At 41.9% G+C, this 26,248-nt stretch overlaps 2 protein-coding genes across 2 annotated transcripts in view; both read right to left on the bottom strand.

Annotated features, from left to right (window-relative positions):
- Window positions 1-1,420: 1,420 nt before the first annotated feature.
- Window positions 1,421-4,660, bottom strand: LOC118423174. Its single transcript, XM_035831206.1, has 5 exons — window positions 4,554-4,660; window positions 3,761-4,015; window positions 3,065-3,171; window positions 2,244-2,409; window positions 1,421-1,922 (listed from the first exon to the last, which is right to left on the bottom strand). Exons 1-4 carry the CDS (start codon window positions 4,639-4,641, stop codon window positions 2,245-2,247), a joined length of 615 nt encoding a protein of 204 aa, XP_035687099.1. The 5' UTR covers window positions 4,642-4,660; the 3' UTR covers window positions 1,421-1,922; window position 2,244.
- A 118-nt stretch (window positions 4,661-4,778) lies between these two features.
- Window positions 4,779-26,248, bottom strand: part of LOC118422996 (fibrocystin-L-like) — a 66,509-nt gene continuing 45,039 nt past the window's right edge. Inside the window, exons 52-78 of the mRNA XM_035830891.1 lie at window positions 25,929-26,070; window positions 25,190-25,402; window positions 24,344-24,572; window positions 23,343-23,514; window positions 22,369-22,629; window positions 20,917-21,053; window positions 20,353-20,482; window positions 19,617-19,761; window positions 18,804-18,907; window positions 17,943-18,110; window positions 17,353-17,586; window positions 16,838-16,989; window positions 16,093-16,201; window positions 15,231-15,427; window positions 14,568-14,841; window positions 13,872-14,037; window positions 13,059-13,300; window positions 12,090-12,265; window positions 10,802-11,471; window positions 10,078-10,298; window positions 9,443-9,597; window positions 8,797-8,897; window positions 8,293-8,402; window positions 7,886-8,028; window positions 6,292-6,551; window positions 5,319-5,546; window positions 4,779-4,801 (exon numbers count right to left, since the gene is read on the bottom strand). Of these exons, the coding sequence (XP_035686784.1) occupies window positions 4,779-4,801; window positions 5,319-5,546; window positions 6,292-6,551; window positions 7,886-8,028; window positions 8,293-8,402; window positions 8,797-8,897; window positions 9,443-9,597; window positions 10,078-10,298; window positions 10,802-11,471; window positions 12,090-12,265; window positions 13,059-13,300; window positions 13,872-14,037; window positions 14,568-14,841; window positions 15,231-15,427; window positions 16,093-16,201; window positions 16,838-16,989; window positions 17,353-17,586; window positions 17,943-18,110; window positions 18,804-18,907; window positions 19,617-19,761; window positions 20,353-20,482; window positions 20,917-21,053; window positions 22,369-22,629; window positions 23,343-23,514; window positions 24,344-24,572; window positions 25,190-25,402; window positions 25,929-26,070 (5,162 nt within the window). The remainder of the gene's footprint in view (window positions 4,802-5,318; window positions 5,547-6,291; window positions 6,552-7,885; window positions 8,029-8,292; window positions 8,403-8,796; window positions 8,898-9,442; window positions 9,598-10,077; window positions 10,299-10,801; window positions 11,472-12,089; window positions 12,266-13,058; window positions 13,301-13,871; window positions 14,038-14,567; window positions 14,842-15,230; window positions 15,428-16,092; window positions 16,202-16,837; window positions 16,990-17,352; window positions 17,587-17,942; window positions 18,111-18,803; window positions 18,908-19,616; window positions 19,762-20,352; window positions 20,483-20,916; window positions 21,054-22,368; window positions 22,630-23,342; window positions 23,515-24,343; window positions 24,573-25,189; window positions 25,403-25,928; window positions 26,071-26,248) is intronic.

Raw genomic sequence — 26,248 nt, forward strand, 5'->3', positions numbered from 1 at the left:
CTCCTAGCGATTCATATTATCCCCGCAGCTAGTTATTTCTTCTGCAATAATGTCTTGAACTGCTAGGAGGCAATTTTGATCCATACGACGGACTTATACCCTGTTATAATACTTGCTATGAATTCAAGAGGTTTGTATGAAATTTTGAAGGTCTTCACGGAATAGATACGTGTTTTACAGAACTCTTACAATCAACCACTGTAACTTAAGAAATAAAAAAGAAACGAACATTACAGTGTTCATACTAATTTCAACGAATAAATACAATTTTTTCCAATAAGTTTACATTAGATTGTTAAAATCTCGTATAATTCGTATGTTTCTTAGTCATGGGTAGTATAGATTCCATCACTTTAAAAGCTCCTTGCTTCGTCTGACTTCTGATAATAAGGCACCCCTTTAGTGAAAAGGGTGAAAGCAGGATTAACGCAACCTTATTACAACATCACATCCAGCCCTCGATGCTGACTGATTCGTTCGGAAAACAATAACATCTCTTTGTTTTTGCATGACATAGCACTTTTGTAATATGTTTTTTTGTGTTTGTTTTGCCCTATGTCATTCAATGTGCAATAGACAGGCATGGGATCTCCCATTGACAGTGTAGGCGTTGCAACAGTCAATGGAGCACGTAGAGAATCGCTATGTATTGTTGAGACTCCTTAGCTATCCGTGTCTTTTTTCGCAGCCACTAGTGAATTCGTGTGTAATAATATATTTTACTTCGTCCAATAATCCGTGCAATTTATGCAATAATTCAAGGGAATTTTACGGAATCAATAAGGGTTTAAAGGAATACATACACACTTTACGGAGCTCATACAGTCCTTCACTAAAGAAGTAAGAAACACGCGTAGTATATTCTCATTATAATCTAATATTTCGGCATCGATGTTGACTTGTAAGTTCCTTTTTTTACGCGTGGAAAATCGGTATTGAAACTTTTCATGTTTGTTTTGCTTTATTCCGCTTGATTAATCATATACAAGCCTAGAAACTAAAATTATAGGCTTTACAAATGTCACTGGGGCATGTGGACATTCGCCACGTGTCATTGAGGCCCCGTAGCAATCCATGTCGTCTTTGCAGTCATTAGTTATTTCTTCTGCAATAATAACATGGACTGCTAGGGGGAATTTTTGATCTATGCAATGCTCCAATATAGGCATCTAAGTATTTAGGAGAATTTTGCGAAATTCATAAGGTTTTTACGGCGGATGGATTGTATGATATTTGGTCTATGGTTAGGTGTTTGGAGACGAAGGTCAAGGTCTATTTTGGTTTCCTTGTGTGTGGCTATGGTACTGCTGCAGAACTTCCGGTTTTTATATCAACAATAGCTTGTTATTACTAATGATATGTGACGTGAGGTGAAAACGTGATGAGTTATAAGAATATATGCAGACATATGTTGATATGAAATAAACAAAATGAGGCATTTTTGATTTGTAGGTAATTGTTGTTTTATTGTAAAAATGATTCAAAGCAAGTCAGTATGGCGTATCTGTTTTCATTAAAGATTCATATAACTTTGGCTGATACACATATCTGTCAATATTTAATAATCGGCCTGTATCCTTCAGCCGAGACGGGGGCCGATACTGATTTTCCGGCACCTTTGACCCGTTGCTGACGTCACACTTCAGGACACATGTGCATAGCCTTCGGGTCGTGTCAACTTTAGAATGGTCAGTTGACTGACCACAAGCTTGTTGGTATTACGCCAAGAATTCGAACTTTTCTTTGTGTACGAAATTATCGTTAAAAATCGTCACTATGCTATATTAGTCTGCTTTAAGAACGAAAACAGGCCTCTCGTATGTTGTTTCTCTAAATTCTGTTTCAGCAATCATCACAAATCAGTCACACCGCAAATAAAAATGGATGCAAATTCCAGTCCCTGTTCCGCTCGACAGTCTGGTCTGGAAAACAAAGTACATTCCGTTCAATATAGAAATATCTTTGAAATATATACTAAACAGTAAACATATAACGTAAATGCGTACATTTCAATTGAAATGCTGCGAGTCGCCGCTTTATGTAGCAGATGTAGGTGGCGCTTTTTCGACAAACGCGTCTATATATAGCGGCAAGAAGCAGAACTCCAGTTAAAGATTCCCCTATATCCTTATTCTAACAACCTGATGAAATTATTTTCGGAGGTTGATATATACGTCTCGTGTTCTTCGAAACCCCTTACTCACTATTGTTTACATTTGACTGAACAAGAACAAATGACACACCTCACACCATGTGAACGGTAAGAACATCCTCTCCGACTTCAACAATGTCCTTCAGACGTTGCTTATTCTCAGTACCCACGGAGACGTGAGTCAGCCCGGGAGTCAGGAACACAAAGTCCTGCCAACCCAGGTTAGCAGGGAAGGCGGCCACCAGATCCTCACGAACCTGAGGCAAATAAATTAGATCTATATGTAAATATAAATGTCAAAATAACATACGTTATAGGTCCCTATTTTTCATCGTCCTAGTTGTTGGATATAGAGCCAATAACATTGTTATTACCATCTCCATGCAAATTTGTATTGCTACCCCTGTGAAAAAATTGAGACATTGTTTTGGTATGGTGTGGCTGTGCTTTTTATGTGTTTCAGGATTTTTTGACAATATAACTTCATAACCTCAGGATGATATTTGATGTGTGAGTTTTTGATGAAATTCAAGGTAGATTATGGGCCTCAGGGCGGCTTCTCTTGGTTACACAGCAGATGGTCTTATTTTTTGTCTCTTTTGTCATAGACATGCTACGGTCCAAATTTTTTTCTGGCAGATAACGTTTGATATCAGGAGGAAGGTGTGAAGGCAGGGCGTCCCCTACCAGCTTGATCTGATACTGCACGGGCGTTGAGCAGTAATTGCTAATAGGTTCCTACTCTGCAGTCTACAAGTTTATGTACCTACATACACAAAACGAAATGATCTTTAAGTACGCCTTAAATCATGCGTGAATACGTGTTCTTCATAAAAAATATATCTTAACCTAAATGCTTCACGAATGTTTAAAGTTACAATTTCGTGCTGTGATAGCTTAGCTACCCCGTACCTGACTCAGAGGCTTCTTCATGTCCAGCCAGGTTGTCTGGATCTCCCCGTGACGGTACAGCCTGTCCAGCAGCTTGACCGTCACGTTCCTGGGCTCAGGGATGCCATCTAAAGGATAACAGCAAGAATTAAGGGAGTAACTCTACACTTATTTTCCCGATACAATGAGTTAAACTTCCTTCGGCCCGGTATATTGGCTTTATAAGCAATCAGAAAAGGTGAGTTAACTTCGACTCCGAGTACGACATCTGCATCTTTGCTGAGGATATTGAGGGGAATTTCGATAGCTACCTGTCTACAGATCTATTTTTTGGTCATTTTGTGGCCATTATATATTGGGCGTATCCCAAATTCAACTTCATTCAAAACCGTTTAGTGACGGATAGCATTTCATGTCAGGGAGAAGTGGTGTAGGTTTGGCGCCTCCTATCAGATTGTTGTGGAACTGCATGGCTATTTTGTGACAATCTTTGAGATAGGATTACTCAAGAAAGGTACGATGAATTTTGATCATCTTTAGTCCTTAGGTAGCTGTGACAGAGGTGTACAAAATGCACTTAGATCGGATGGGCAGAGATGGCAACTACCCAAAGAAGAGCTATGTATTTTGACCTCTATTTTACCTTGAAGTTCAATATCACACATTAGCATGATAAGCTTTGATTGTAACACAATACACGAAATATTCTTTTCTTACTCTCTTCTTCACACACGTATCCCGGTGGAGAGACGGAGCGAGGGGAGACTGAGGATCGGGACACCGGACGGGACTGGATGTCTGTCTTGTCAAACTTGGTCTCCTGCATCGTAAAGGCAGCGTTGCTCTTGCCCAAACTGGCTTCAAGGTCTTTCATCTCGTGAACTGTCGGTAAAGCCCCTTTGTTGGTAAAGGCCCTTTCTTGAAGTTCGTGTTTCTCCACAGAGATATCAGGGAACGCTCCTGCAGCGACCTCTGTGTAACAAGGACAGAGATATAGTAATTGTTTTTGCATAGGAAGTACAAATGTTCCTCCAAATGTCCCAATGTGACTCGTTTGTTCAACACAAATGTCTGACCAGTACCTATAACTCATGTTTCCCTTTTGTTAAAGTTTGCTAATTAATCGTTTGTAATGCTATTGCATTGACGTTGACATAGCACGCTAACCATGTACTATTTTGTTGTTCACCGTGCAGTGTCCAGTTCACTGTGTAGTGTCCAATTAGGTTCAGTGCTTGTCAACTTGGCGACTATCCTTGCTGCTTCTATAGCAGGGTTTCTTATCAGAGACGGGTCAACACTTTTCCTTTAGCGTGCTCCATCCAGGCATCTCCTCGGAGACGACATTTCCATTTTACGTCCCTTATGAAAGACGGATGCAGCTCCAACCGAGATGCCCTTCCCAGGACTTGAACCTAATTGGAACCAGGAGCTCAACTGTGAGATTGCTACCACTCGAGCTACATGGACTTCCTCCACATGTAATGTACAATGAAAAAAAAAAACGTACTGCGCGACTTTCTCTTCTTCAGCCACACGACAGTGAAGACTGCGATCACAACAAGAAGCACAACAACAGCCGAGACAGCAGCGATCATCACGATATCCGGCCCTGCACTGACCTGGGATGACAATCATGAGAAAGGTGCAACGTTTTCGGTGAAATCATTTTCCTACACAGAGCCTCACTCAAACTAAATAAGATATACCCTGGGAGCGCTTTACTGAACCAGGCTCAGGTTTCCACTTTTGTGTCGTCTAATGGCAATTACATGCTGTCAGCCTTGTAACGAATTGCCTTAACCTAAAGAAAACCTAAAGATGGCACGCCCACAAAAGTGGGAACCTTAGCCCGGTTTAGCAAAGCCTTCCAAAGCTATACTGTATGGTCCGACCGATGATGATGATGGGCCTTGGGCGAGGCTATTCATGGGAGATTTTTTTTTCATTTCAATTAGAGTGTAAAATGATATATTAGTCAGCATACAGGGATACGAGGTACAGGTATGCAGATTAAAATGTATGATATCTAAACTGCATTGCCAGCGAGGTAACTGCATCTTCATGAACATTATCTACTCCTCGCGCTCTACAGAATCTTACAGGACATTTCTTGATCACTTGTAGTATTTTTTCTATCAAAGTACGCCACCAGATGTTAGCCTCAGACACCTTACGCACTTCGACTCTGGCAATAACTGGCGACATATTTCGGACTTGCATACATTTACAAGGAATATGCTATACATTGTACAGTTGAGTCGTAAACATCTACAGATTAATGTTATTTCCAAATGACAGTAAAGGCGAACTAACAGATGACCACTCACCGTTTCCGTACCATAATACCGATGACCATCAACGTACATGATGTCGATAGTTTCCATGGTGTTACCGTTGAACGTGACCTTCAATGGCTGTTGCACCTGGTACCACAGACGTAACAACGCAGCCTCCACCTCATCCTCCGGACCGGTCACGGTCAAGTCCACCACAACACTTCCTAAAGGACAACCAGAGAAAAAGCCAATGGCCAGTCAAAAAGGTGACTATAGCTAAATTCAACATGGCGTCTAAGATGAAGAGACAATGTAGTCAGAGTAACACATGTCTGAGTAAAGCAGATGTCCACACACTACATTTAAATTCGTACAGAAAGATATAATGATAAAGAATAAAGACGTTTAACAACAACTTTGAGTTATTCATACGAAGTAATATTTGTCTAACTTTTGATACTATTTGAAATGTATGATTGGGTGTAAGTTGTAGTTTTATGATATTCAGTGGACGGTTTTGCTGTACAAGACAGATGTGCAAAAAGTAATTTTACAGAAAGATGAAATCAGTTCGGTAGTAAGTTAGTTTATCATGAAACGTTCGAAAACAACCAAATCAAACATCAAGTATTTGATTTGCCCGTCTTTCAGTCAGCAATATACGGTTCACCAGAAAAGTCATTTAACAGGTTCCTTTCTAAATATCATGTATATATATATCTATATTGCATTTACATTGCATACACATGCAACGTTAACACATGGTGTAATGCTAGCGAAAATATGTGATAGAGAGAAGCTATAGAATTGATAAATTAGAATATGACTTCACTCAATTGCAATTAGTATAGAAGTAAACGCAAGCAAGGCCTTCCTCATGCGCAGCTATACGTATCATTTGTCATTTATCATATTATGTCATTTTTTTGCATGCATTTGCAAATACTGTAGATAAACAAAGAACCTGACCTGCGAATGCGTTTGCAGCAGAAAAGTACACCGTGCTGAAATTGGCGTTGAGAGCGTTCATCATGAAGGTCTCGAAGTAGAGTTCGTGGTCTCCAACAGTCTGGTAGAAGTCGGCATCAAAGATGATCTGTACGACCTTGGAAACTCCCGAGGGCATCCCGAATCCTGGTGGGAAGATGTCGATCGGGGCTGGAGTGTAGGTAAAGTCGTATTCCTCCATGGGTGGGTCCGTGGTGATGTGGAACTGGAGATGATAACGACTGAAAAAGACAAAGTCATAGTTCTATAATTGGATTAGGGTTTCTTAACGAGAGGAGTGAATGCAGTAGTATACATTCAAGCTCGCCTACCGGTATTGAACAGACACGGAGGCGACATAGCTATAGGTTAAACGGCCCGTTTCTGTAGTCACGTGGCTCAAGGTTACGTTGAAATTTGGGTAAGCCTCGATTTTCATTAGTCCCTTTTCAGAGTCTTAGTAAGTAAACATTAAGTTAAGTCTTTATTGTGGTCTTCATTCACAATGACTGAAAAAGGTCAGTTCAGTCGAGGACATCATCAGATGCCAACACGGGAAGCATGCTGGACCCTCCTTCTCCACTCCTCCCTATCCTTCATCAGTGAAAGTAGTTCAGTTGTGCTGCTCAGTCTGTCGAGCCCGGAATCTCGCTTGAGCGTGTCAATTGAAGGTAGTGCTGCTTACAGACTAAACTTCTTAATCCTTATTCAACATGAAGAACGTTTAAATATATATCCCTAATAATTCAGAACAATTATTACAGAATAGCACCAGTCTTTTTACAGAAAAATATATACGAATAAGACACTTTATTGCCAATGAGACGAATAAAACGAACAGACTCTACAACAGACGTCATGGCGTTGGTGAACTCTTTCTTTATTATACTCAATTCGTAAGATTGAATATTTGCATGCGGTCTGCCTAAATACCACAAACGACCACAAACGACTCGGAAATACCACAAACGACCACAAACGACTCTAAAATGCAGTGTATATGGGTCAAAGACCTTGTGTGGCGCTCTGGAGACATTGTTTACACATTTATGAATTTAAAAAACGCAGCAAGTCCTGCGTATTCACCAGTTATTTCAAGTTAGTCCGCCGGTTTCAAGATCGAAGCGATTCTCGGCCGCCATATGCATGTTGGATCGCCCGTGCTAGGATTCTGCATGGGGAAGTTCTCGATACCTTCCACGGCTCCATAGTCGTCACGACGATAAATCTTTGGACGATGTTGGTTCATAGATTATAGCACGGCACTATTATATCATTGTCAACTTATTAAACTAGTATACTTAGTGTTTTTCAGCCTCAATGCAAGCACGCATTCATTGACAGCGCAGAATCGCTTCGATCTTGAAACCGGCGGACTAACTCGAAATAACTGGTGAATACGCAGGACTTGCTGCGTTTTTTAAATTCATAAATGTGTAAACAATGTCTCCAGAGCGCCACACAAGGTCGTTGACCCATATACACTGTATACTAGAGTCGTTTGTGGTCGTTTGTGGTATTTCCGAGTCGTTTGTGGTCGTTTGTGGCATTTAGGCACACCCTTTGCATGTATTACCTTGCCTGCGTGAGGGAGATGTCTCGGAACGTAGCATGGCCGCTCACAACGTCAAATGTCGTATCGATGTTTCCCCTGATGCTGCCCTTGTACAGGTCTGGTACTGGCTCCATCAGAGAGACAGAAACTGACCAGCTCAACCCCTGAGAGCAGGTTAGATAAAGAAATAGTTAGATTTTAATCTATCCTATCCGCCATCTCCCAAAACAACAGGGCAATGTTGATAGATTTGATAGGATGTAAGAAATATTCAGATTCAAGATCTATTGTATTTTCTCGATTAAAGTACACACTTTTCAAAATCCAAAAGGTGCTTCGAGTTTACTCTATTCGATTTACTTTATTTGATTTTACTGCTAAGATAAATGGATATGCGCGTGTTTTGATAGAGACAATATGGAATGTACCTTCCAAGCGATGTCAGTTATCGCCTGTCCAGTCACAGCGTCTCTCAGCTCAAGTTGAAGGTTGAAAGGTTCGTCAACGGTGGCTGTCTCTGGTTGGCTAAAGATAGCAGCTGAAATAACGGAACAATAAAAAAATTATCATTAATCATTTCAATAAAAGTCTGTTTTCATTACATTGTTGTAAGAAAAGCACTAAAGGTATTCAGTTTACCATATGCTCAATCGAAACAGCAGCCTAATGATACAGAAAACAGAGTTGCTTGTAACGATTGTAGAATGTACAGCAGATCTAACATCTTGATTTGAAACAGAAGAAGTGTGGTATTCATGTGACATTGAGGCCACCAACCACCCATTATCAGAGACGGGGGCGGATACCAACTGCCAGACACCTTTGACTCGTTGATGACGTCACACTTCCGTTAAGGTCACGGGACAGAAGTCTTGTTGATGAGTGCCTTATATTGTATACTGAAGAAGAAGCATGTAGAAACTTTTAGTTACCTCTGATTGGTATCGTTGTCACATCGAAAGCCTGACTTCGGACGTCCAGAGGAGTATGGGTGCTCTCGCTCACCTTGAATACGAGTGTATAATTCTCACCACTGCAATCAAGAAGAACAAAATATGAACTCAACACCATGTGTATGTGAATATCACAATTTTGTTGTTTGTTCGGACATTGATGGCTCCTAGTGGTATCTCTGCGGGAAGGGGAATCTTACCTTTGACGTGATTGAGACACATCCTCGAACACGGGACGGCTTTTTTATGATCCTTCCGATATACGGGTGTAGCCTAGCCTCCATAGAAGGCTTTCTGGGGCCTTTTTTTGGCTCATAATACACTTTTGCTGGCCATTTCTATTTGTAGTCGGTCGCTGATTGCTGGCGTTTCTGATTGCCGGCCTCCGAAAAAGCAATCAGCGACCGAGTACAAATAGAAATGGCCAGCAAAAGTGTATTATGAGCCAAAAAGGCCCCAGAAAGCCTGCTATGGAGGCTAGCTGTAGCCCCAACCGAGATTCCCTTCCCATGATTTGAGCCGGTGCCTCCCAATTGCCAACTAATTTAGGCCAGCAGCTCATATGTGAGGCTGCTACTCTGGTAGTAATACGTTACAGGGACAGTCCGTTTCTTTGAAAACATACCTGTGGGAAATTTTGAGGTCAGTAAAGTTGGCCCAGCCGTTGATGTACGGTACACTTAGAGTACCATGCAGGGTCGCCCTGTTCTCTCCCCTCGGCAGGGAGGCAGTGACTTGCCAGGGGGTGCTGACGTGACCAAGATGTAACATATGCTTGCCCTGGAGAAAAAAAAGAAAGTGTCACGTATACCGAGATGTTTCTACGTTAGTACGTCAGTGTACATTTATGACCTGTACTTGTGATAGGGTATAGTTATAGTATAGCTATTTCTGTTCTTCCAAAATAAACTCATGTTCGCTCAAAGTTTTATATTGGCATGTTATGACTGTATTGCATGCAAAGTCTTTCGCTCGAAATGTGTTTTTAGAGCTGAATGTTTCTACTTAGTTCTCTGAGATTTCCTACTCCATAAAATGTATTACATAGGGCTCTAGCCAGACGAAAATGGTTACTGGGACGGGGGCAGATACATATTGCCGGACACCTTTCACCCGTTGATGACGTCACACTTCCGACCAGGTCACGTGAATAAGGCTTCGGGTCATTTCAAATCGGGAACGGTCATACGATTGACTGAAAGCTTGTTGGTGAGTGCTTTAGATAATTGCGTGACATTTAAAATCGTTTACTTTACGTACGTCTTTGTCCAGTGCCTGGATCTTGGGCTGAACAGCGAAGTCAGCCATCTCGTGAAGAGGCTCTGGTTGGGTGTGCACTATCAGGGAACTCGGCATGACGTAATCGTCCGTCAGGGTCCGATCCACCGTCAGCTCGCGCCACTCCTGACTCTCCACAGGCGGGATCGGGTCGACTACAGATACGCTGGTCACGGTTGTTCCGAACACACTGTCTAGTTCACCTGGATGGGCACATAATCAACATATAAACATCACCAACATATCCGTATTAAAAGTTTATCTGTGAAGGCTGAACCTCATGACATTCAGTAAGTTTGGACAAAGTCACAAAGATTATTTTCTAAGAGGGGTCAAAGAGTCCATCTACTTTGGAGCCAATCGACCATCCCAACCGAGACGGGGCCAACACTTACTACAGGGCACCTATGACCCATTGCCGATATCACATTTCTGTTCAAGTCACGTGGCATAGGCTGTGGGTTATTTGAAAAGGGTAAAAGACTGACAAAAAGCTTTTTTCAATGTTAAGTACAATGGACAAAGACATAGACATAGCGGCGGTACAATTACTTATATCACAACGCCACAAAAAGTTGCATAAGATTCGACAAGGACAAACTTAAGCAAATTTGACAAAAAGCTTGTTGGTGAGTATACGGAAAATAAGGTGTAAACCGGATTTGAAGTCGACACTAACGTGAAAAAAATTGCTAAATAAACAAACCTGTTTGCACAGCGTTCACCGTTGTGGATGTCAGATTGAGTAGATCGTCATACGAGAGGCTGTTATCAGCGGTTCCGTTGAGGTACTGGGTTGGTGGCTCTCCTATCTGGATCACAACAGTCATGGTATCGACTGCACGGCGGCGACGCGAGCTGTCCTCACGCACGACGTCCATCACGCGTACCTTGTCAGCCGGGATGTTCAGGAACAGGCAGAGGTTGTTCACTAGCTGGTCGGAGGAGAAAAAGTCCTCTACCGTCACCGGCGGCATCCCGAATGTTAATACGATCACATCTGTCTGTTTGATTGTAACGGTAGAGGACCCCGTCAGAGTGAAATACAGAGTCTGCCATTCGATGTCCATGAAGTTAGCACCAGGTTCATCGCTCAATGTTGGCTTGTGGTTCCCGGCTACGATTCCTCCTGTGGCAGGGTCGAAGTTCTTTGGCTCGACGAAACTACCGTCCAAGTACACGTCAAGTCTTTCAGGCCTGGAGTAGTAGATGCCGATGACCATGGATCTTTCAGGGGCGGTGTTGAGGAGCTGTAGACGGAGGTTCTGGGGACTCACACCGCTGAAGTGGATGAGGTAGTCCTTCTCTGTGGCTACGACACCCCAGAAGGTGGAGATACGCTTCTGGCAGGTGTACCCAGCGCACCAGCCGTGATCCTGACAAGACACATTCATCATATTATGTGACAACGATTATGATGAAGTTAGGTATCCACGTAAATAATATCTCAATTGCTTACTAGTGACTATGACATGAATACGACATGTTTAAAAGTTTTTCCCGTTAGATGCACTAGTACTGATTATAGGAACGCTGACGAAGGGTGATAGATGTCTGTCTAAAGTTCCGAAAGTAATCTTCTAACAATATCCAGTGTGTGTGTGTGCGTGAAGAAGTCTTGAAATCTATTGGATAAACAACAGAAATCCCTCGAATGGTGACATGGATTTGGAGACATGTTCTGAATTTAGTGTGATTCACTCATGATCAGGCAGAGTAACGTACAGTGCATTACAACCGCCAGTTTCTCGACCATTGTTATAATTTATCTTCACCAAGAGAGTAATATTTGGGGTAGCGTTTGCGGGTGTGGGTGTTTATTACCATTATCTATTATCATCATTAACATTATCATCATCATGGCTTGTAATCTAAAATTTATATTTGACCTTGAAATGTTGCTTTTCTTCTTGTCCGTCGACGACCATTTCAATAAAGACGACCATTTACTCTACGAGACGAACGCACATGAAGCCGAAAGGCAATAAACTAACCTGAGGCCCTTGGAGCAGGTCTATGTACCCGTCAGCCAGCAGAGCTACAGGTGACAGCCTGCGGGTCTCCGTGTCTTCGTCAAGGCTCTCGATCACCAGCATCTCGTAGTTGAGATCGGGACAAAGGTGACCATGCAGCTCATCATTGTTTTCACAGCTCTGAGTTCTGATAATACCTGATTACAAAAATACGCTTTGGTGCTATGATTGTGAGAGTAAACGTTTAACATGTATCTGTATCTGTATCTATATAGCCGGTATAACCGCCCTTCGGCGTAACACACCAGCTTCGCAGGCACGCGGTGCGGCAGCAGCTAGTGATTACACTGAACGATCTGTCACACCTAACTTCTGCACATCTATCTGCAAGCGTTCTTTAAAACTATCCAGAGAAGATGCCCCTACTGTGCTTGGTGATAACAAGTTCCACTCCTGATTCCTAACACATGATTAAGTAGCTAATATGTTAACCTGGAGTCCAATCTACCGTGAATTAGCCAGCTTTCTCTGGGACAGGAGGAAGTGACGTAGACCACTGGGGCCTAGAGGGCAATCTTTGGCATTCATAGTACAATGTAGTTTTACGCCGTAGGAGTTACAGTGGCCCCTATCGCGAAAACTATCATCGCCGGTGTTAAAAATTACCCGGTCGAAGAGAAACTGTCCAAGAGAAAACCCGGCCATCCCACGTTAGCCTGGATACAAGTACGTTAAACGATTAAACTATGAACTATGAATACCATGCGTTTGTAAATTCACAATTCATTCGCTGATGACCATTAGGTCGCTGAATTAAAGGACCCAATTGCAACTTTCTCTCTTTCTATATATATATATATATATATATATATATATACCTAGGATCAGATCAACAGAATACTTAAAGGCCATAGCAAATGATTCATTACGGAATGTCTTCAGACGTAGTGCCAGGGAAACACTAGCAAGCAAAATAAGTATAAGACACACCTCGTCCTGCAGTCACGATGCCATCAATGTCCATCTGACTTCCATCCAGATCAGACAGCATGGTCTTGGGGATGCGGTAGTCTCCCAGCCCTCTCCTGGGGTCACCGTCCCACTCCCACTCCGCCTGCGGGATCAGGGCTCCGGGTACTCCCGACGGCAGGAAGGTGCCGTCACGGTCCTTGATGAACGTCTCCTTCTTCCCGTCACACTCCATGTCTACGCAGTCAGCTGGGTTGATCTTTCTAAAATGCAAAATTCCAAATAATCCATGAATAGTTTTACAGGTTGGAGAATTACTGGACAGGAAGGCTAACGGGACAACACACTTCTTTTCGTTTGGGATCGCAATGTAATTGATAAAATAACTATGTGTTACACAGATTACTAAAATGATTGATGTTTACACAAATGTAAATGTATGTGTAGGTACTTTATGTTTAGGACAGCGTCTGTAATTATAAAGCAGCGACACCTAGATGCAGTGCAATGTGAACCAGTCAGAAATGCCCCTAGAAACTTATACAGACGCCAACAAAATGTCTTTGTTGTTACCCTACAGTGTTTCAAAAGCTTTCTAAGAATCTTCTTACATTAGTCTCAATTTTTGTGTGGTACATCACAAGTTCATAACATACAAAGATTTCCTTGGCATCATTCATGGCATAACTTATTCTATTTTTCACTTTTGCCCCAAACCGACATCTATTACATATCATTTATATGGATGGCAATCGAAATCACTAACCTGTCTATATACGATCAAAAGAAAGCTCAGTACGTAAAGGAAAATACAAGGCAATCTCATATTCTTACCCCAGTGAAGGCCGCCCAATGAAGGCTATGTTGTTTTCATCAACGTCTACAAAATGGAGTCCCTCTGTCTCGATGGGATGCATCAGGTCCTCGTTACTGTTCCAGGTATGGAACGCAACATCCTGCTGACCTCCGCATGCTTCGCCGAAGTTGGAAAATGTTACATCTGAGGAGTTCAAAATGGAAAAAATCTCAACGTTGAAAGCCTCGTGATGTTACGAAGAACGTTGTCTTAAGAAAAAACAGTTGCCTTTAATGGCAATCTACATGTATGCAATACATTTACGTTCCACGACCTCATACCTTCATCAAGCCATTTTGCCTCGTTACAATGAAGATGATATGCAAAGAAGTCTCTTATTTGCATGAATCGTGGGAATTTTCCAATCTGCTCTTTCTAAATCACTTGTGTTGGGCTATCCCTATTCACGAAGGTATTGTAGAATTTCCTCATTAATCGTGTAAATGATGTCGAAATTTACATAATATTCACTTTTACCTAACCTACCTTACTATTCACTAGTAAGAACGTGCCATGTTTGACCACTAATTTCACTAATCCATACTATTAGTTTTCTTGTTAAACATGCAACTATGTCACATATAACGTTATTCCTCTTGAACCAAGTCACATAATGTACCGAGTATGAAGTTACTGTCATTTAGCACAATAAAACGAGTGGTACTGGTGCTCACCCTTTACTTCAGTGACCCCCAGCAGTGCAGGGTAATCCATTTGGCTGTCCCAAGGGTGATGAGGGGAGGCACTGAACGCAGAAACAAAGCCGGGGAAAGAAATCCCGATGTGTCCTCCCGAAGTGCCCTTCTCGCTGGGGAAGCCCAGGCCTCCAAGTGCCTGTGCAATCTCAATGTTGTCGTCACTTAGATCCAAGACGTCATCTTCACAGCTGAAGGCTGCACTCCTCCCGACAAATAAGGAGTCTTGTATCTGCACAAACTTGTTTTTACCCTGTATCCAGCAAAAATTAGTTATTGGTAAACCAATTCCCTTTGGCTCGAAAAAAATTTAAAAGACTAACTGAAGAACGTTGAAACAAGGTTCCACAAACCTCCGTGGCATAATTATAGTGTTTACTGCGTGGGTTGATATTAAAAATTACCCTATTTACAAGGAATAACACTCTCGTGTAGTTTGGTGTCTTTTTTATCACACTTTTCGTTCCCGAAAGCTACCCGGCCTGGCCCCGGTTTGGAAATTGTGACGTAGGCCTAACTACTGACATGCCTGGTTTCAAACGGGCTAAAGCGTTGTAAGTTTACGAAGGCTTTGACTTGAATTGACAATACCCCATTGGAGGTCACTGACCTACCTCACGGGGATAATTAAAATACACAAACCTGGTGAGAGAGAGACGGTGGTCCGATGATTGACGTGAAGGAGCCGATTCCGTTATCAACTGACGTCACGTTGTTTAGTACAGCACTGGACACAGACTGGAAGTAGACTCCGTAGCTGTAACACTTGTAGATGAGGAAGTTGGAGATCATGGAGCACTCGGGCAGGCCGTCCTCATACACGTGGGTGCCATGGAGGGCTGATATTCAGAGGGAATTTAATAGAATTATTATCTACTCTCAAATTATAATGGAAGCTCATCTGTTGGTAGTATTACTCTAATACAGTGCTAAACGTTCTTCCAACACAGAGGTATATAAGGATCGATTCAAATTTTCAATGACAACTTAATAATAATAGTAATACTGGCGTCTCCTTTAGGATCATTACATCAGTCATACACACGGATCAAATATTCACCGGCCACTGTCGCCTTCATGAGTATGAATACTGATGCATTGATAATGAAGTGGGCGACAGCGGTTGTTGAAAATTTGATTCGTTTATACTTTGTGTTAAAGAAAGTTTAGCATTGTACTAGAATTATTATCATTAGCAACGTTTTGAATTGGTAACAATAGGATTACTGTAAGCCAACAGATAAATGCAGTGTACACATGTACCCTCCATCACAATAATATGAATAGGGAGATGGGTAATGGGGTTTAATGTGCGTTCACTTTCGTCATACGAAGTCGCACGATTTTGATGTTGTACGGCATTGACAGAGACAACAACCGACAATTCAAAAAGACCTAAGATCATAGCATTTTCGGTAGCAAGACAGCTGCCGCAAGAATGCCCTCAATTAACGATCGTACGATGATCGTAAGACGAACGAGACGAACGAGACCAGCACCTTACCTGAGTGGATGACGTTTCCACTCCAACTGTCTACTGGGTTGTCCACACCAGGACACGGCTCGCCATCTAGGTGTACTCCGACACGTTCTGCTCCGGCTATAACATTGTCCTGAGTACCGGGGTTCAGTGAACCATTTCGTTAGGTAAAATTCAAGATTGGTACAAAACGACAACATGTCTGCTGTTTTCATCAGTGTCAAATGAACTTGTTTTATTAGTGCAAAGTAAAAGTAAACGTTTTCTCGTATCAGTACAAAATAAACTCACACCTATGGAGACAGCAGACAGGATGGGTTGTCGAAACGTCGGTACATAAGAAAACTGTGTTGTACTGAAGGTTATCAATTAAATCGTAAATCATATTCGCACGCCAGCTATCGATATCTGAAATTAATGGAGGTGTTGATCTCTGAACGATCTCTGAACGTTCCAGGTGCTCTAGTAATGACCGACTGTGCTCTCACTAATAATAATTACGATGACACCCAGCATTACAATTTTGAGAAATGATCAAAGTATCTAAAGTTATTACGGTTTTGTGAATTTCTTGTACTTTTGTTTTTGTGAATTCTGACTGATTCTGTCTATTAATTTTCCTTCCGGCCTGCGGGAACATCTTTAGAACTTTGAAATTTGAGGCAACAATCAGCCATCTTATCTGGCCTGTTTTCGGTTACACGATGCTGTGGCTCGCATTCTGTCGTTCAACAATTCTTTATCCCCACTGCTCGTCTGAATAACTCACCTTCAGCACAATGTTGGTGGCATCCATGATCTCCAGAGCTGCCTCCCATTTCTCGCTGTTCTCCTCCTTACGGTCCTGGTAAGCACCGGGCCAGATGGACAGGGCGATCAGGTTTCTGGTCAGGCTGTTCCATGAACCCTCAATGATCATTCCTTCATATAGCAAAAACACAGATTTGTTGAGACTTGTATTTTGCTAGCATTCCAATTTTATACTTAATGAAATAACTCACATAAAATGATGACCCGTTAACTCAACTCGCAGCAACTTAACAGTTGAGCTCCTACTTCCAATTACTGAGAGCCTCCGGTTCAAATCATGGGAAGGTCATCTTGGTTGGGGCTGCACCATCTTTCGGAAGAGGACGTGAATCTGTGTCCGGGTTTGAGGAGGTGCCTGAGCATGTCAAAAACCCTTCCTTGTAGAAATCTACACTGCTATAGAAACAGCAGGGAAACCAGCACTACAAACAAGGCATGAAACCTGTGCCAAAGAATAACAGAGGCAAAGCTTACCTTGCCCAACAGTGTGATGTACGATGTTGTTGATGATCTCCAGCTTGTTTGTTCCGTACACACCAATACCAGGGGAAAAGCCGTTGTGGAAGGCGTTGTTCTCGACCAAAGACGGTTTTGCGTCTGAGACGTCTCCAGTGTTGACGAAGGCCAGGGAGAAGCGTGGATCATAGAAGGCGTTCCAGCCTTCCTGCCCTGTGTGGTAGAACTCCACATTCTTGATTCTCGCGTAGCCTGAAGGACAACAAAACAAGTTTGTCATATGTGCGATTAGGTTCATCTGTGTCGGTTAATTACATAGTAAAATGTTTACATTTTGTTTATATACACAAGTTTAATGCACCGGACGGCAACCTTTGGGGGAGTCATCTGACCCTTCTCAGGTTAAATTAACCCGACGCTTAAGTCACTTGAACTGAATGGAAGTGTGACGTCAGCAGCGTGTCAAAGGTGTCCTGAAGTCTGGCCTTTCTAATCATCGCCACCAATCATCGCCACCAAGGGAGACTGGTCTCCGTCGGTAGGATTCTCCGAGAGCGCTGTATCTTACCAGCAATAAAATTGCAGAAATTTGGCTAATTCTGTCAAACCTGTGTATGTTTGTCCTCCTGTGTTGAAGGAGCCAACCAGCACCCTGGCACCAAAGGACTCTGAGAAGAGTCCCTGATAGTCCGCACCCTTAATCTTGATGTTCCTGGTGAGGAGACCCACCTCTGCAGCCATGGTGTAGGTCTTACCGTTCACCGTGTCGCTGTGGTCTATTGAAATTGGAAAGGAAATTGTTCAACTGGGAAATTAAGTTGTGAATAGTTTCATTAGGATGATGCATGACTGAATTACAAAGTTCTTGATGCAATATCACATGTGTTCGACAGACGTCGTTTTGATGACCGTCTGGCATCTCCTTCAGGGGCATAATGACTAGTTCACTTTGCTCTGCAGTGCAATGCAGCCCAAAATGCAAAGTATTGTGACAAACATAGACATTGTTGAGCAACAATAATGGCGTAATGAAGCAATGATAATTATATTGTAGGGTGAACCACTTATCATTGCCAAGAAGATGGCAGATGGCCATCGCAATTGTTGCTAATGAAATGATAAGTGATTGTGCATTTAGGAAATATATTGTACAATGTATAATATATGTTCTTGTACATGAGAAATCCCGCTGATAGAAGCTAATACTAAAACACAAGTTAGAGGTACTCATGATAATTGAAGAACATTTTAACAAATCATTGGCAGAACTAGTAAAGTTCTAAAATGGTCTAACTTGACAAATTCAATATTAGGTATACATTTTACTGTGAATGAAACTTTAAAACATCTTATGAATTTGAACGTTCTTCACGCACTTGATGTTTATTGTTGGATTACATAGCCGATACGAACAAAATTGCGGTTTTGAGAAATAATCTTTGAAGGCCATATATATGGTATTAACTCACAGATGTGTTCATAGGCAAGACTGGAATTCAGGGTGAGAGTCCTGCCGTCTGTAGACACATCGGTGATCTTGAACGTCTCCGTCTGCCAGGCGTCGAAACTGGTGCTGCATTAAATGTTACGTAAAGATTATAAATCCTAGGTATTGAAATCTACTATCACAGTTCTATATATAAGACTGTGTATCCTATCCGGAGCGGATGTCTCTGTAGTTCAACTGGTAGCAGCCTTACAGCTGAGCTCTTGGTTCTTATTACAGCTCTCGTAAGCCATTTAGTTGCACAGCTGATAACCGCACACTTCTGTTTATTGCATGGAGTTCCAAAGTACCGTGGTGGTGCGGTCCAGCTGGATAATTTCGGTTTGTTGCATCATCCGTATAATTTCACATAATGTGCTGGCAAATGGGGATTGCAACTAAACTGTGTAGTAGTTGGTAATTGGTGCTAGGCAGTACTACTAGTACATGGCGAACAACAACATCCCCTACGGAGTAGCCATCACATCAGCTGTGATGACCATGTTTCATAGACACAGTTCTACAATACATATACGTTATAGCATTTGCAAGGACGTTTGTCATTGGCGGTCGTATGCGATTCGGTAGCATTTTTAGCTATCTAGCGGTTTATCTCTCTAGTACTGTAGCAGGACTTCTGCTTTCTTTATCTTGTGATATAAAGATGGTAGGACACAAGATTTGAGTAGTAGATATCTTGACGTATGTTAATGTATGTTGATGATTGCAATACGGTGCACCAAAGCAATCAGTATTTTACCAATGGAGTTTATCACAGCAGGTGAAATGTCCTTACGTGGTGATGACTATTTCCTCATCAACCTGCCAGTCCACGGCATCTGCAAGTGTGATGGTGTTTGCACCTGCTGCAGCTGTCTGGGCCAGGTGAGTCCAGCACACGTTCCTAGTCTTACCGAACAGATCCAGGCCTCCAAACACACCTTAATAATACACACAGCATAAGAATGTTAAGATTCGACTGCTCCCGCAATGCATATATATGTAAATTAGACAAAAATTGTTTTGTCATCGAAAAGATACTGAAACTCGCGTTTTATTTTAGTTACCATTAGTTATGATATAACTATACAATTATTTGTATCTGATTGTGTCAATATATTATAGATTATTGGCCTATACTGTTAAATATCATTAAAGTAAGATTTAAGATTACTTGTGTATTTCTATTTCGAAGTAGATCGATAGTACAAAAGGCACTGTAGTTTTTTGTTGTGTCAATAAAGCTTCAATGAAATAGCTGTATAGCATCTCCCCCGATCTCTCTCCCTCTCTCTATGTGCGTGCGTCTGTACTGATTTGAAATGCATTTTTTCTAGAAAACTGCCATCCTCAGGTCGTGTATAAAACGTAACTGTTTTACTTCATGATAAAGTATAGACAAGGGGACATTTGAATTAGTGTTTGATATGTTTATATTAGAATTTAAGTTCTAGCAAACAAAGATATATCAAGGTTTATCCCAATTAAATCAATCAATCAATCAATCAATTGTAAAGCCAGACGTCTCTTACCTATTGCCTTCGCCCCAACGTTCGGCCCGTTTGGTACAGGCATCTCGGGTGTGTTGTGGTCGCCATGGAGAATGATGTGGATGTTGCCAAGGTAAGGATTATCTGGCCAACCACCAATCAGTCGTCCTCCCTGTTGCAGTGACAAAACTATGTGTATTCACTATATATGAATCACAACCTTATACGATAGCTATAGAACAAGCAGCAACAGAAGTTGTGACATGCATTTAAAACACATTGAGATTTCTTCGCAAACTTGCTAAACCTTGAAAACTTTTCACAGGTTTATCAAAGATGTAGAGACAGTTTGGTACGAAACTAGAGACCTAATCTTGCGGTGCCTTAGACAATCTCAAGGTACTTTGAAAATATCTAATGTTGCTCAAGATGATTAGAAAAGAGACATTTTAGGGTGTTTGAAAAGACCTGAAGGTATTTTGGAAATAATCCCAAGATTATTGCATTTCTACCCGATTGCTAAGTGATGCAAAACTACCCTAGAAGTAGTCCCATATAGATAGCCTTTTTCTCGTTCTAACCATGTTTGTATCTTAGTTTCCTGACCTGTATGAAGATATGAGTGGCCTCCAGTGTGTAATCTCTGGTGTATGGATTGGCTGGATCCCACAACTCCAGTACCGTGTAGATGTAGAGTTTTCCAAGCTTTGGTAGATCCTCATCCCCAAGCACCAACCAAGACACTGCATAAAAGAGAAGTTATAACTAGCCAATATATCCATATAAGTGCATTTACGCACAAGACATGTTACCTGACTACTTGGATGAGATGACATAAAGTCCTTAAAAACTTACAGAATGTAAGTCAACATTTACGAGAAAGAGCATAGTTTTTATCTTCACATAGTCCAGGCTAGCAAGCTATTGCTCTGTCACATTCATATACAGTCAAACCTGCCCAAGACGACCACCCGGGGGACCGGACAAAAACGGTCGATTTGGACAGGTGGTCGCTGAGAAGAGTATCGACTCAAAACATGCCCTATGCAAAGTATAACGGTTTCCGTTGTGTTTAATGGCAAATAGCAAGCACACTTCACGCACGCAAAGAAGCGAGGTATTTAATGTCAAATACAACACGCACACTGTAAATTGAAAATTTAACCCCAGCTTTTATACGATACAGTATGATATTTGTACACTAACGTTTTAGACAGTGAGGGAACGTTGATGCTGTCAGTTACCATACAAGCCTTTATGCGTCGCTGTGTTCTTGATCGCCGTATCTGAAATAACTACGGTGCACCTTTCGAATTCTATGCCTAGTACGTCCCAATAGCCAAGGGTGAATGTACAGTTGGACAAAAGCACTCACACAGATCTTTCTTTAAAAGGTATGAGCTACACAGATCTTTCTTAGAAATTTCCTCCCATATTACAGTAGACTGCCCCATTGACCCACCCATTGACCGCCGCAATCTTTATTCTAAACATAACATCGTAATGGCAGTCAAAATCCGACGCAAACTGGTCGATTTCGGCACAAAATCGCGCTAGTTATCATCAAAAATCGATGAAAACCTCGATTTTGAAAATGATGCGGTCGTTAAGGGGCCCAATTTGGGCCGGTCGCGGTCGCGTTGGCCAGGTGGTCGTTGAGAAAAGGTCGCTTAATGCTTACGTCAATAGGAAAAAAAATCGGAACCGAGAAAAAGCGGTCGAAATGACCAGGTGGTCACTGAGAAGAGGTGGTCGCTCGGGCAGGTTTGACTGTATGTGGTGACCAGCATCTTCAGCACTATCCTACCTCTTGCTACATAATGTAACAGAACACCTAAGGTTGTCTGCTACTAATCTAGAAACCATCGCGTCTGTTCAAGTTCATTGACCTTATTTGTTTGCACGAAGAAACGGAGGTAGAGGAAAGGGAAAAGAAATAATGTAGCATAAACAATGTGTTTATCTTCCATGACAATAACACCACAAACATAAACATCAACGTTGATGTGAGGTCAGGCTTTGTTTATTTGCCAGGAAGCAACCTGCTAGATGACTTACCTCCCATAACCTTCACGTCATCGTCTTCTTGGAGGTTAATGGAGTTCCTTGCGTCATCAGTTATAGAGGAACTGGGAACCATGAAACCGTCAGTGTCCATCTTCCATGCGAGGTCGGTGTAGATGACGTAGTCGTCAGGTCGCTGACGGTCAGGCGGGACGTCGTTAGGGTCTGCAGGGGGGATGCAGTCTTCATAGAAGCATCTGTAGACTTGCATCTTTACACCTCGATCTACCGGGGATGTTTCTCCTTTACCAGAGACTGGAAAACACAAAGAATAGCTCTGTCTGGAGTCAGAAAATACAAAAAAAAGTCTATTGGATAGCAGGGTTCTTTATTCACCACCCAAGACATAACATCGCAGCCGTATATATAAAAATACTGGGACCGAATAAAGAGACAGCTCATGACGTTTAGAATTGCATTGTTAGCAGCGACACCTATCTGCAGTGTGGAATATTACCAGTTAGTATTGCTCTTTGGAACTTGACAGGTGGTCACTAAAACGTTGGCTGTGATTTTATATCTTGGCTGGGGACAAATAACCTTGTTGTCCAAAGATTCTCCAACCTGATGGAATTATTAATGAAACAACGTCTATTGCAGGACGGATACACTACACTATGGCTTTGTTACTGTGGAAAATCACCTTTCCACATTTTTCCCTTATCAAGTTCTTTTTTCCTTCATTTCTTGGTGGAAAACGATATGTATTGATGAGATTTATAAATGGACATTGCTGTAGCATAATGCCTAGATGAAACGGGTAAAGTAATGGTGACGGGACTCCTGGACGAAATTCGATCTTTAAGCATATCATAAAGAGTGCATTAAGATTTTGTACATATTCATATAACCTTTACTTGATTAGCATAATCTTTACGCATGCTTTACGGTGTAATTAAAGATCAAATTTTGTGCAGTGTCAACAGAAATATCTTAAAAGCAAAAGTTTTGACGTTTCAAAGATTTACCTATATAAGAGAATGTTTTCTCATTTTCCTCATCAAAGTACCAGTCTTTGTTCTCATTGTTGGTGTAACTGATTGCAGCCGGGGACTCCTCGTGGTCACCCCCTCTTTCGGCAAGCGAGAAGCTATCGGGAGTCTGCGTGAATTTGTGTTGCATGATGATGTAGTCCGTGTCCTGAAATACAAAAAAAAGTCGAGGGAAAGTGTAAATGAACGAACAGACCCACATATATGAATGAATTGATTATAATAAATAATTTACCGAGTGCAACTACATTTTGTGCACATTTTCTTTAACAGGTCTACTTATAACTTATAACTTATAACTCACAAAAGAGTTATCCAATTGTTACGTTAATGGTTTTGTAGGCTGACGCTTGTATTAATTTCACTCAGCTGCTTTTGGACAAAGTCCTGTTTACACATAGCCGAACATGGCCCCGGACCCATTGACTTAGTTTTAATTTAGGTCGAAAGGAGTCTTTCAAGTTTTAGATTAATAGTTAGATTTGACGACCAAACACACCATGACCAATACCGACTTACGCCTATCCTCCAGCCAACCCATTTAAGACCTCCATCCGCAGCCGAATATGCCGTTTTTCAAAACACTCGACTGGCGACTTACAAACCACGTCGAACACAGGCCGACCTAGCTCCCGAACCACTCCCAACCATGGTCAAAGTCATGGTTAGGGACGATCGGGAGGTCAGGCATGTTCTGGTATGTGTTAGGCCTACGTCACATTTCCAAACCGGGGCCCACTCGGGCTTGTTTCGGGAACGAAACGTATATGATATAAAATGCATCAAAATACACAATACTGAGACGAATAGGTGCGTGGGCTTTATCGGTGTATTCTTTTACGTATACAGTTATGCTTTTTCGTTAACACAAACAGCACGGCAGGGTCCCTGTTTGGAATTAATGTCTAACCGGGGATTAAGAGTTCGTAGGAAATATCGCCCCTACCCCCTATCCCAATCACGTCAAATATTCTCACCTCCATGTCGTAAAATTTCCCTGAGTACGTCAGGTTGGTGATGTGAGAGGAGTCCTGGAAGCTGAATGTGTACGTCGACTTCCCGACCAACACCAGCATCCAGCCCGGCTTGTGAGTCATTCTCTTCATTGCCCAGGGCACAGACGTGTTGCCATACTCGTTCTTCAAGATGGCGTTTCTCATGTCGAGCGAGTCTGGCTGGACGTCTTTAAAGGCAAAACGGTGGAACCTGGCAAAGAAAATAGGGACACGAATAAACTACAGACTTGTATCTTCTGTATGAAAAGTAAACTTACTATGTTGGTTATGTATTCAATATCATTACAATCTTGACATGTTCTGAACAACACTTGACAGAGAGAGAGGCGATAACGTCTTTCAACAACATGTGACCCATTGCTGACGTCATGTGTTAAAAATTACGTGGACAGAGTTATTGGGTTGGCAAGCTGAGGATGACTGAGCTAATCCATCGGAAACTTAAAACTATTCAGTTAAATTCTCTGAAAGTATTTTACCAACTTAGATGAATATTCCTGCTAACACCAGACCTTCTAAATATATTTTGAGTATGCTATACAAGATACTGTAAATGCAGAAATGTTCGCGGTGGATTAATATTCGCGGTTTTCGCGGTGACCACTTTACCGCGAACTTAAAACCACCGCGAACATTTTTCTACTATGGTATTAGACTGCAGTCTATGGTGCTACTGCGAACTTAAATCCACCGCGAAAAGTCATTTTCCCGCTACCGCGAAATTAAGTCCCCGCGAACTTAAATGCGTTTATAGTATATAAGACATTTGAAAAATACTCTCCATATCACAATATTCTAATAACTAACCTGAGATTAGGATCAGTGCAGACAGATCCTGGATACCTGCCGGCACTAAACTCGACATTCACCGCACATGTGGGAGGAAGGGTTGCGGAGGACGGGATGACCGTGCCTCCAGCAGTTCCCGTTACGGACCCGTCTAAATCTTCAATCCATCCCTCGTGTTCCCAACGGAAATTAGCCTTGTTGGGAGTGGAAAAGTATTCTACCCCTTCAGCCCTGTGAAGTAAGTAAAAAGTTTCCATTATTGCACATGCATGTAATATACCCAATGCTACGGGTACCCATAAGGGTGTATCGCCCACTTGGCGCAAAAGACATTAATATGTCCTGGTGAACTGCCGGATGCCGGATATACCTCTCGGGGTATTTACGAGTAATTATGGTCATTTGTCATCGATTACCTCTGTGATTTTATCAGCGAGTTACAAAACAATTTCCCGGGCCCGGCCGAGTCCCAAAATAGCCATAGGGTGTCCCATAGGGCCACGTCCAAACGTGCAAAAATAGCCAGTAAATAAACTAACCTCCACCCCAACCCCCAACCCCCGAGAGCCCCCTTTTCCAATTGTGACCGAAGCGTTACAGAGGTCCTTTGTATATTTTATAAATCTTTAAGACGAATGCTCGCAAAAGCGTTGTAATCAGTATTTTTATCCTTTGTGATTTATTACATTTATCATTTATCACAGTCATGATATGTCCACATGACTAAGCCTGCAATTAGTCTTGATCGTGGACTGACTTGTATGGGAAACCGGCACAGAGGTCGCTACAGGTCCCGGTGATGCTTGTCATCTCGAATGCGGCACAACCAGTTCGGTCAAAGTTGATCATCTTTGCCCCACTGATGGTCAGATAGCGAGCAAAAGGAAGCACCAATCCAGCTACAGGACATATGAACAACTTCACATTTAGTATCTAGTAAGACTTTTAGTAAGAGAGCTCGAGTGATTTTGCCAATCTTGAAATTATTGACTAGTGCTCATGAGTGCATTGTATTTCTGAAAACAGGAATGTCATGTCATTGCTAACATACCATTGCAGAAACTGTATGATTATTCC

This window comes from Branchiostoma floridae, chromosome 9 (genome assembly GCF_000003815.2).
Source record: "Branchiostoma floridae strain S238N-H82 chromosome 9, Bfl_VNyyK, whole genome shotgun sequence".
Taxonomy (NCBI): domain Eukaryota; kingdom Metazoa; phylum Chordata; class Leptocardii; order Amphioxiformes; family Branchiostomatidae; genus Branchiostoma; species Branchiostoma floridae.

What these genes read in the sequence shown, in the direction of transcription:
- LOC118423174 (XM_035831206.1), bottom strand. Translation starts at nt 4,641, where the DNA reads ATGATCGCTGCTGTCTCGGCTGTTGTTGTGCTTCTTGTTGTGATCGCA. An exon ending in GAAGAAGAGAAAGTCGCGCA is followed by an intron (nt 4,016 to 4,553) that starts GTACGTTTTTTT and finishes CTTGTTACACAG; the next exon opens with AGGTCGCTGCAGGAGCGTTC. An exon ending in ATACGTGTGTGAAGAAGAGA is followed by an intron (nt 3,172 to 3,760) that starts GTAAGAAAAGAA and finishes GTTATCCTTTAG; the next exon opens with ATGGCATCCCTGAGCCCAGG.